Source organism: Taeniopygia guttata, chromosome 2 (assembly GCF_048771995.1).
Source record: "Taeniopygia guttata chromosome 2, bTaeGut7.mat, whole genome shotgun sequence".
NCBI lineage: Eukaryota > Metazoa > Chordata > Aves > Passeriformes > Estrildidae > Taeniopygia > Taeniopygia guttata.
Window position 1 is genome coordinate 105,446,644 of NC_133026.1, and position 12,139 is coordinate 105,458,782.

General features: G+C 37.7%; 1 protein-coding gene across 6 annotated transcripts in view; it reads right to left on the reverse strand.

Moving 5' to 3' along the window:
* Positions 1-12,139, reverse strand: part of TMEM241 (transmembrane protein 241) — a 55,031-nt gene that overhangs the window by 40,327 nt on the left and 2,565 nt on the right. For 4 of the 6 annotated variants that reach the window (XM_041714717.2, XM_041714719.2, XM_041714715.2 and 1 more), the window contains exons 2-6: positions 11,109-11,155; positions 9,397-9,474; positions 4,999-5,080; positions 1,727-1,804; positions 337-362 (exon numbers count right to left, since the gene is read on the reverse strand). In XM_041714717.2, coding sequence (XP_041570651.1) covers positions 337-362; positions 1,727-1,804; positions 4,999-5,080; positions 9,397-9,474; positions 11,109-11,155 — 311 coding nt within the window. The remainder of the gene's footprint in view (positions 1-336; positions 363-1,726; positions 1,805-4,998; positions 5,081-9,396; positions 9,475-11,108; positions 11,156-12,139) is intronic. The other 2 variants (XM_041714718.2, XM_041714716.2) reach the window with 1 other exon arrangement.

Sequence of the window (12,139 nt, forward strand, 5' to 3'; positions counted from 1 at the left end):
GAAGGGAATTTTTAGCTACTTTCTAACACACTAATTTTCTTTCTTTTACTGTTTATGATTACCCACTGGGAGTTCAAGCCTTTCCAAAAGCATTGTTATGGGCTGTTTTATTGTTAATTTCATTTTTGTAAGGGGAAAGAACATATCAAACTATTCAAGCAATTGCTGAAAATTTTAAAAAATATTTAATTACTGCTATGTTGCAGTTCAGGCTCACTGCCCACAGGAATGTGCCTTACATTCTTCATTGTTTTGGTGTGCCATTATCTGAAGCAAATACAGAAGCTGGAGCCAAAACAAGTCTGAATTTGAATCTGAGTAGTTTTAAAAGCTTACCTACAGACTTTCAGATGAGAAGTCTGCTGTAAAAAAGAAAATATTATTAAAACATTAAAATGTAAATTATAAAAATGGTAAAAGAGTGTTTTCTCCTTCCAAAAACTGGACAGTGATCTTACTGCACCATACACGTAAACATTGCAATGAGCAGCATTCAAAATTTGAGCACTGCTTAGCAAATTTAATTTGATAAAGAACAATCAGGATTATAGATCAGCCTACGTCGCCTTGATTTGTATTTTCAGATCACTTACCAGCAAGTAAACCTAAAACCAGACATGAACTTTATACCTGCTCCTCAAACTTGACTCAAATTGTACCAAAACTGTGTAACATATGTACTCAAATATTGAGTTTTCCTAAGGTACTACCTCATACAAACCAATCTTGATATAAACTCAAGAAATTTTCCCAAATCTTTGATGTGAAATTATTCCTGAGGAGCTTTCTGTTAGGCCTGTGTTTGCATTATCTTTATCTGTAGTGCTTTTGTTTTTGAAGAGAGGAGTCATAAGCTTGTGACATAGAAGAAAAATGTGGAACACTTTGACAGGGACACTAATCAGAGGACAATGACACAGGGACATGCCATGGTACACACTGCTATGTCTCTTAGGCATAACCTCAGTGATCTCTTCTGTTTGTTAAATGAAGTAAACACTCATTTATCTGTCTTCTATACAGAAAACTGTTATAATTAATGGGAGATGCCTTTCACAGCAAGCCAGAGGCCACTGTAGAAACAACTTTGTGATGAATGATTTCCCAGTGTTAGCTCACACAGCAACTCTGTAGTCAGTTAGAAAAACATTTCAAAAAAAGCCTAAAAAGAAGGCTCCCCAATGCAGTTTGTGAGAGAAAAACCCTCCAGTTCTTACAAAAGGGTACAAGAATTATTCTCCTGACTTTCATAGGGGCAGAATCTCAAATATTCAAAACAAATTCAAAAATGCACCATTCCACCTGCATTTTATGTGGAGATGTGACCTATCTGTAATTATATAATACACAAGATCTTTTATACCGATTACATCTAAGGGCATAGTCCTCATTCCTCTCAGCTCAAACAATGAGATTTATATGTGGGGCAGGAGAGAGAGGGAATATTAATTTTCAAAAGCAAAAACTAAGCAGGGCCAAGCCAGTTTAAAAAATGCAGATCAGACTGGTGATATGTATTTGCAGTATTTCATCAAATAAGGGGAAAGGAAAAATCAGTATAGATACTTGTTAACAGCAAAAAGCTCTCTCAGGATCTCATTAATGAATTGCTATTACAGTGAGTCTTGAAAAGTACATGGCACTAATGCCTGTATTAAGAGAAATTAGGTATCTTGTTCTGGGGCAGTTCTATCACAGGAGTTACCTTGACTAATAGATCAATTACCTCTTTCTGCACAAACTTCTGGAACCCGCAGGTTATGACTTCTGCTGCATTGTGCACGGTGAGGAACACTGGGATTGGCTGCCATGGGGAGAGAACAAAAATGCTCAAATCAACCCAGAGCAGTCACACACATTGGCACTCCTCCTAGAAACAGCTGTCCCACATGTCTGTGGTTTGGGGTTTTGTTTTTGAAGCTGTAAACCCGTACCACATCACCTAAAAGAGACTTAGCCCATTCCACTCACTAGCACATGGGCACAGGCATCTTGAAGTGCAGACCTGCTTGCTGTGTCTCCCACTACTGAGTGCTGTCAGTTTGTTTCTACCCAGCTACCCCAGTGAGATTTGCTCCATGTTTTGGCCTCTAGTTTTCCCTCTCTGATCCAGGATCTTCAGCCTCCACAGAGTAAAGAGTTTACTCCACAGAGTAAAAGCAAACAGTTCCCATTTGTTGTCCCATCTCTGTCTGCTGGTACTAAGAATACAGTGCGACTCGTAGCAACAGATTTGTGGGCAAGACAATTTTATGTGATTGCTTTCAGTTACTGCTAGGAAGAGCTGCCCAACATTAGGATAGAAATGCAATAGTTCCTACACAAATGATGTTGAAATTATACCCACTGAGGTATCTGGACACCATCCCAACATGAAATCATTAAGAAACAAACCCCAATGATAACAATAATGAATCAAACACCCATCGCCCCGGGCAAACCCAACCAGAATTAGTGGTTCATAATACTTCCTCCAAATTAGATCCATGATCTCTCAGACAGCTGAAACAGAAGCAATTCTCTGCACTGATTAAGATTATCTAAAAACTAAGCCATTTTAGGAACCAGTATTTCCCTATTCGTGTATGGTATTTAAATCACAGTAGCAGAGAATGGATTAATTTCTCAATGATGTCCAAACTTCTAAGTACCAGGTGATATAAGCAGTAAATATCTCTCAAATGAGACTATGCATATTTTCTGTAATTTTATTTTCTTTACATGCTAAAGAAAATAAGCCAGATAAGCATTGCTCATTAAACATTTTAAGTCATAATGACAACTGGGGTGGGTCCATAGCCACAACAGTTACACCAAAATAAGAATGGAAATCACACAAACACAACTGGCATGAAGTTGTTGGACCCAGCTTCACCAGTACTGAAAACCAATACCTCTGTTGCTGAATTACTGAGAACATAAACCCAGAAGTATTAAACACAAAAGTACTCTGAGCGACACAGCAACAGGAAATACAAGAAATACCCATAAACAAGGAAAGTTGACAGCAGAATTTAAATTCTTCCCTTTGTGAAAGCCAATTTGTTGGGTTTTTCTTTCCTCCCTTCTACTTTTGGCTCTTCCAAATGTGTTTTGGAGCCAACAATGGCTCCAGTTTGCCTAGCCCACTTAACCTTCTCCATATGTCTACTGCCTTTGATGCAAGTATTTCTTAAATTGGTGAGTGGGCTTAATGCTTATGGAAAGGTTTACTGGTTGGGCAGGCAGGGTGAATACACTCCGAATAAATCTCCTGTCATGGCTCTGCATACTTTTTTTAATCATCACAACCCAGAGCTAAGCAGTCCTCCTCCAGTTCTAGTCCTGAATCCTTGTTCTGGAGAGATTGCCAGCACCTCTAGGAAGAGGCACAAACAGAGATTAAAGTTGTAGCTTTGCCAGTATAGAGGAGTGCTTTAAAGTAGGTCTCCTTGGATTTGATAATAAAAATACACATAATTTCTGCTTTAGGAATAAACCCACTTAATTAAAATATGCTGTTGAGATGAGCCAATTCAGCTATGAGTTTGGAAGAGTCCGCTTTCATTTTCACTGTCATAAAATTGTTGTAGACAAAGTTATTGTAAGTAAAGCTTCTACATTGGATTGAATTTAGCTTCACTACAAGGCAGCACATAATAATTATGGCCTAAGACTGCTTTTCATTTTGTCTTGCTTTGTAAAATGGCCACAGAATTAGATCTCTAAACCCCCATTCACATAAAACAGAAGCCATTAAGAAATGTGAGATGCACCTTAAGAAAGGTTTGGGATACAAATCAAAACTCTTCACAGCCCTTCTGCCACTCCAGTACTCATGAATGGTCAGAGCAGGAGCAGGAGGTAAATACAGTAACTGGCAGGATGACCAGGAAGTGAGAAGAAATAACAGAGAGGATGTGATTCTTAGCTCTTCCACCACCCATGTGAGCAAGCAGAAAAGATCCTGCTGCCAAGGCTTCCAGACAGGGCTTTCCTTATGGGACTTTGCTTACCTTACACCAAAGAAGCCCAGTGGAACTTCCTTGGACAAGGAAGCAAGAGGCAGTAAATGCAATCACAGTGAGAGAGAACTGATCTGGGAGCATGGTGCTTCTGTGCACATGCCTGTGGTTTCCCAAGATTATTTGTGTCCAAGATAAGGCCCCCAACCTTGCTTACAAGGACAGGGACCTCCTGTTATTTTCTGCTCTCTCTACTGGGATTTTCAAGGGATCAGTACAATCAGAATCTGGTAAAAAAAGTCCCTTTTGATCCTCCTTAAGGCTGAGGAGGTGACAGGGGCAAGATGGCTTTGGAGTTACATTAAGATGCATTGACAGAATGCAGAAGAGAACTAGTGCAGGATTTGAGCTTGCAGACTGAATAACAGCAGCAATATTGTTATTTTTAAAAAATTAATGCCACCAATTTATTTTACCTTTTTTTAGGGAAAACTATAAAATTTAAGCATAAAACTTTCAAGTTTCATGGAAGGAAATTTGGCATTCTGTAAACATTTGGTAAATTACTATGATGCAAATGAATCATAAAATGGAGTAATCTAACCCTTCCCATAATCTCTTTCCAACTTTCTATTTATTTTTTCAAATCCTGCAAAGAATCAAAACCTTCTCATTGAAATGGTCTTCATCAGTTTCCTGGAAGGATTTCTCACAGATCCCACAGCCCCATTCCTCCTTTTGCAAAGTTACAGCTACTGATTTCTTCAACTTCTTCCCTACCTGTATAATTCAGACCACTGAGGATCTGTTCAGCAAAACACCAAGTACTCTGTAGAGATGCTGAGTGCTTCAGACTGTCACAGAGATGCTTTTTGATACTTAGTAGGATCGAACCACTGCATTAGCCCCACTGACAATGGATCTATTATTTAAAGTCCTCCTCCCTCCTTCTCCTTCAACCCAGGAACAGCATTAAACAACAGGTATGAAGGCAATGATCTTAGTTTACAAACTAGAGGTAATAAAGAGTAACTTCTACAGGTTTGTTTCTTACCAATCTAGACAGTGCCCTGGAGCCAGCATAAATAATGCCCACAAAAAGTACTGATGCAGGAAGCCACGACAGGATTTCAGACCTGTAAAAACAATTAAAATCCCATTATTTCACTACATTCTGTTTACATACAGAAAGCAACAGTTGCTTGCAAGGAATGTAATAATATGAATTTATGTACATTAATTTCAAACATGTGATTGTTAAAGCCAGTATCAGATTGCTCAGTATTCTTCCCATTTACTAAGGAGTACAAATCAGAAATAATTCATTTTGTCTAATCTAAGACAGGAAATAATTGCAGATATATTTTCTTTGTTTTACTCTTTCCCTGGCTCCTCTCCCTCGTGTTGTTTTTTTTTTTTCTCCCTTAGAAATTGCTCCCATTGGTATTAAAGGAGAAACATTTCAACTAATTTCCTTGATGTTCTGTGAAAGGAACGAAACCTGACAAATGAAGGCATAAAATGGCTCACTTGCACAGACAGCACACATTTTCACTATGTACAAATACACTGGGCCACCCACACATTCATTTCTCAGCCAGATTTACAAAGAGATTCTTCCTAAAGATCAGATTGTCTCTGTGGGAGCCTATCTCTTGAGATTTCCTAATCATATTCCTTTGACTAAGCCAAACTCCTAGAGGCAGTTTGACAACTAATGGAGGAATGAAGTCATCAGATTGATCTGATTAATTTTTTTTAGCCATGGTTACTGTAGTAGGATCAAGTTTCAGTTCTGAGAAGGGGCTTCAGAACTTGCACTTCTTCTATTTTTGATCTTGTTACTTAAGAAAAAAAAGGGATCAGGTAGGTGGCAAATTTCAGAGAGAATGATGTAATATTTTTGGCAAGGGAAGAAAGGAGCAGCTGTGAGGTAAAGGCCTCAATCAAGGGCTTCCAAGACTGAAGACATGTCTGCCCCACTCACTCTTCCCAACCTTTGAATTAAAGTGGAGAAAATGTTAATGGGCAGTGCTGGTTCTCAAAACAAAACCAAACTGCTTGTAGTTCCTTAGTTTGCATTACACTTCCAATTAACATGTAAGACTTGAAAGGTAATTGTAGATACTGGTACACCAGCACTCTTCATGGAACACAAGAAAACAGACAACTAAACACTGAAATCAGAACAGTATGAATAAAGATAAAACACACACAAAGATTCATGTAATCACAGACAAGGGAAAAACCATAAAAACCACGTTTACTCTGTTACATACATAATTTTCAAAGATAACAAAAACCCAGGGTCACAAAAATAATGTTTAGATCCTTTAACTGGCATAAATATTTGTCCTGGGTTTTCTTGACTAGTCATCATAAATTTTTATAAAAACACAGTTTTTTTTGAGGTTATTGACTTCTACTGGAATCTCATCCAGTCCAAGATCTAATACTGTCATACCTCATTACCAATGAATTCACATCAGACACCAACAATAATATTCCCACACTATTGGAATAGCAACAAATTGAAGAAAGGGGGAAGGAAGAAAAGAAAGTGACTCTGGGAAGATAAAAGGAACACACGATAAAAACCAATTTTTCATTTAGAACATAAAAATATCAGTCTTTCATTTTCCCCACCACTAAATTGTAGGAATCCCAAATATGTCTTAATCTCCAATGTAATTCTGCGAAGTGCAATGGAAAAGGACTTCAGATGCTTTTTCCATGATGTAAGGGTAGAATTTTATGCTGCCAAGTGGGAATTTCAGGACTGAAAAAGAATGCACGGATGTTTGATGTAATGTGTCAGCATCAACAATCTGTCTTGTATGTAAACCAATTAGCAGCTTCTCCTGTTGGCAATACAGTGATGTACATGCAAAGTAGGAAGAGAACTGATGAGTTTGTGGTAGTTGTAGGGCAAAATTCAAATCCCGTGATAAGCAATGGGTAGGTTCCCCCAAACAACACTTAAAGAAAGGCTCTGAGCTGCTGCTTAGCTATGGGTGAAATGCAGCACTACAAGAAATGCCAATCATAACACATCAGAATTATGTGCCTACAACAGTTAGGCAGAAGCTGTGTAGCAGACTAGAAGCATTATGCAGATGCCACGTGTTGCTCTGCACTCCACAGAGGCCTTGTTTTAGATAAAAGCTTTGCAGACAGTCAACATTTGCTGTTTAGAAGCAATGAGGGAAAGTTCCTTACAGTATGTCCTAGGGGGAAGCAGAGGCAAAGCAGGTTATCCACAAAACCTGAGATTACTCTAAATAATATGTTTTTATTTGGTCTTTATAGTGAGGTTAGTATTCTGGACTTTAGACAAAGGGCAATGATCTCTATGTAATAACTTCATTCTGCTGAGACACTTTGGTATAACCTGAACTGGCTCAGAAAGTATATGAGATCAGTCCATTTGACAGAGAAATTGAGACTTTGTGGACATAAACAAACAAATGGATACAGTTTATTATTTGAAGCACGGCAAGACTGAAGACTGGCTATGGTATTCCTAAGTAGAATATACATAGACAAAACCCTCCCCTCTAACCAATAGATTCAGAGACAGATATTTTGTAAGGGGGGATGGAAATGTCTATACCCCAGTAGTAGCATTAAAATCACCTTTGCACATTTTATATGTTCATTTGTTTGTTTGCTGGTGAGTTGTCTGATTGGTAGTGCTTTGGAGGTTTAGAAGGTTTCCATGTTGGGGTTTTCAGGCTGTTTTTTTGTTTTGGCTTTGATTGTTTTGTTTGTTTTTTTTTTTTTATAATACAGGAGATGAATGTTACAAATCCACCTCTGCAAAGCAATAAAGCATGTGCCTAATCTTTGTGAAGAAAGGCAGGTTTAAACTCATGCTTAAATAGCTGGATGAATTATAGCCAAAGCATGTCAATTAATTCTGCTTGTTCCATTCAGTCTATTCTAGAACAGGTATTCTGTATTAACCAAGCAAACGAAGAGGTCTCTCAAGAGGGATTTCAACCTCTTTCCCTACAGTGTGCTGACATCTAGTGGCCTCAAGTCTCCAGGGTCAAAATATGAAATAATTTTTCATCCAAGCCTTTCTTAGATAAAAACAACCTCTTCAACATTAGCGAGTGGTTCTTGTCCTCTATTTTCTTTAATGTCTTCCCACGTTTTGAAAAGATGAAAGCTGGGAAAAAAAAGATTCAGCTTCTTCAATTTCATTATTTGAAGCAGAAGTAATTCTTAGTGTACAAAAGCTGAACTATAAAAGGATATTACTGATGACTGTATTCTTCTAGACTGTTTTGTAATGACAAAATACGCATAAACAATACAAATTTGAGTTTATATATCTATATATCTACACATTAGTAACTGCCAGAAAAGCAAGGTTTAGACCCTGATCCTGTCTCTGCCAAAGTCAATGACAGCTTTTACGATACCCTCAGTTTATTGCAGCTATAAAATAGGAAACTGAATTCTGTTTTCATTTACAACCTCACTTATATTTCCATGGTGACATAATCACTTTTATGGACATGAAAACAGAACACAGCCTGGTTTTTCTGACATACAGGATTTCATTCCAAGTGAGGAGATTTAATTTTTCAAGCCAACTGTTTGAATCTCAAACAGAAAGTTCATCAGTTGTCACTTGCTAATACAGAATCACTGAGAAAAAGTTACATTAGAAGGGGTCTGGCAGTCATTTAGTCACAACTCTCTCAGCTTCAGAGTCAAGTCACATTACTCAGGTCATGGCCCAGGAAGGTTTTTAGTATCTCCTGAGATGAAGATCCAATGATTGTTATGGGCATACATCTTCTAAATGATACCATTTAGCACAATGAAAAAGATGATGCATTCCATATTGCAGAATGGATCCACCTGAGCAGAGTACAGCATGACAACTCTTCTGAATTCTGCTCTTACACTCAGCTCAAGCAGATGATCTCTGTCTACAAAGCACCATTTAATTTGGAGTTTTATTGTTAGCATCAGTTAGGAAAAGGTGAGTGATCCCCATTTATGCAACACAGCTCTCAGAAAAAGGCAAATCACATTTGCAGACTTCATAGCCCTGAGGGTTTTGAGGAAGATTGTGTCAATGCTCTTAACTAACATTAACAAGCTTTTTCTTACAATACTAAGAAACAATCCAGGGAAGAGTTATGGACAGATGTTTGGATAAGACATCCTTATTGTTTTCACTATGGGCTTTTTGGTTGTCTTATCAAGGTTAAATTGAATTCACTTTATATAAGTAGTCAGTTTAAGTGTGTCATTGAACACCCATTTAACTAAAATGTGAGTTCTCTTCTACATCTGTGAAGCAGAACATACACACCCCCACACACATCAAACTCTATTTTAGCCAGTTAATAACATTCATGACCAACTTAAATATGTTGTAATCCAGCTGCAGCAGATAAGTGTTTGGCAGATACCAAAACCCCCACAGTACCTTGAACACAAGTTTATCTCCACCCAGCCCAGCTTCCAGGAGATATGAAGCAGAAGTCCACCCACCAATGTTTGCCACCTGAAATAGAATGACACAAGGAAATAATATGTGAGGCCTAGGGAGAATGTGCAGATAACACAGTAAATAGCAAGGAATGCACACTGCCTTCTCTTACACTTTAAAATAAGTCATCATCTTTCTTCTTCCTTAAGCTAGTGGTTTTCAGAGAGGTGTTCCATGTTTCCTGGGTGAAATTCCTTGAATATCTAGCACAGTTCAGTCAGAGAGATTGTATTATAATGTTAAATGATATTAACATCCATAACAGGTATATAACTAGGCTTGTTTATTACTCCCATTCATTGCAATGCATCTAAGAATTATTTTAAATCTTTCTCTCACACACACAAATAAACAAATATTCACTCTATACAGTACTAGCTAGGTTTCCCTGACATTTGCAGCAGGTTTGACTATGCTCTATCCAAGCCAGTGGTGAAATCTCATCAATTTCATTGTGAAAAATTTTCTCTTGTAAGGACAGAAGTTTGTGACAGTTTCAGATGCTTAGGACTATGCAGTATGGTCTTAGATTTTACAGGAAACAAAACCAAGGACAATGAACAGTAACAGCATGAACTGAGAATTACATTCTTTTCCTCTTCTCTCATCTGTCACAGGTCTAAATGAAAGTGTATCTGAGGACCTAAAAAAATTTCACGGAAAGGTCACTTTTAAAAGCCAGAACTTATGGAAAAAATATTAAGATGCTGAAATGCATTGTCAAATAATAGGAAAAGGAAATAACTGTGGTAACACAGATGCCATAAGGCAGTTGCTTGCCATTGAAATACACTTTTCTGTTGATTTACCATGTCTATTTTACAGAAATTACTCAAACCCCTTTCCCCATATGATAAAAGCCTTGTGCAAGAGACAGTCCCTCTGTGTGTGCCAAAACTGAAGAAAGCATTCACTGCATATCTAATCAAGCTGAATACATTCAAAGTAAGTGGAGATTCCCAAGGCAATTATTCCTAGAGTTGTTTGTAGTCCTGGGACTGCAAGTCAGGAAAAAATGTAAGCCATGCTAAGCAGCAGAAAAGGAAGTAAAGATATCCAGTGTCTGCAAGTTTTAATACCGTCTCAAAAATGGGGTAGACTTGGCTCTAAAAGGCCAGATTTTCACTAAATGTCTCATCAACAGCATTGATGGAATATATGGACATTTATCAAAACATTAAATTTCTCATTACAGTCATTAAGATATGGTAGTGACTCGTGATGCAGACTTACAACCAAGGCTAAGCATGAAAAGAAGGAACATGGTATTTGTGAATGCCTAAAGATGGGTTTAAGGTTGGTTTTCTCTAGCACAGCAAAAGAATGCATCATAAATACACATTTTCCACATTTTCCTCTCTTCCAAAGAAAAGAAGTTGTACTGTAATTGCTACTTTTCTATGCTGAGGCTTAGGATTTTAAGGAAAATGAGAAATTATGGACTCCATATATCTCAATTACATCATCTCCATGATGTTTAAAAATTAGCCAAGACACATTAATGAATATTGAATTTATTAAGGCTTCATGAAACATGTTCTCTAGACAGCAAAAGCCAGTAAGGACAAGAAGTAGTAAAGTTAGTTTCAGCATGAAACAGCAAGATGTTAAAGTCATTTTTCAAACACAATCCTTAAAACCATACTTACCCTTGAAAAAGGGTAGGGTAGGTAAACTGCAGGACAGACAGGACATACTGGAAAACAAACAGCAAATTAATGGACGTCAAACACCTACAGTTCATAATATTAACAAACAATCACAAGCAACAAAACAAACACAAAAAGTTCTCATTTTGCTTTATTTTGGTAGAAAAGACAAAAAAAAAGTTTAGTAATTTCACTTGTAGTGTATTTCCTCCCCCTTCCCTCATTGGGCTGCTCTATGATGAACAGCATCTCAATCTTCATGAACAGCATCTGGGCTAAGTTCCACTTGAGCTCATCAGAAACACTGTTGGCTCTCAGGAACTTAATGCTGTCCAGGGAGCTCCTGCTATTTAACAAACAGCCTTGGAGATTAATTTTTCTTGCCTCTATAAGAACCCAAGTGGAACAACATTTTTGTTTTTGAACTTTCAAAGAAAGTTACCAACCTGCATTGAGGCCAGGAAGAAAAATCACTTTGTCTAAACCCAACTCTTTCGTGACCCTATAAACAGCAGTCTTGAGTGAGACCCTTTAAGCTCTTCTGGAGCAGAATGCAACCAGCAACCTCTCTCTGAGTGGGACACTTAGAAGATCTCTGAAGGACGATGATGGATCCTGGGCTGATACCATCCACTCCTCAAGACTCAACGTTTTTCTCGTGAAGAAGATGTAATACTATCCAAAGTGAGTACTTCACTGAATTTGAGGGGAATTTTTCCTGGGTATACCTTGTACAAGTCCCTTTAGGTCTGAGTGTGTGTGAATGTGGATATGCCATAGCAAATTCATTATGAATATTGATCTCTTTGATTCTTAAGTGCATTAGGTTTGTAAGTAAGATAGTGAGTCACTGTCATGCCTATATTAAATTCTGTATGAATCTTTCGTTAAATTGTTTAAATTAAGCTTTTGATTAAGAGCGGCTATGTTTAAGTGCTATGTTATAACCTTTAGATTAAACCATTCATCAAATCTGGGGTTAAACTTGGCAAGTGGGTCCACTATGAATGCTGTGACTCAGTGTGTCTTAT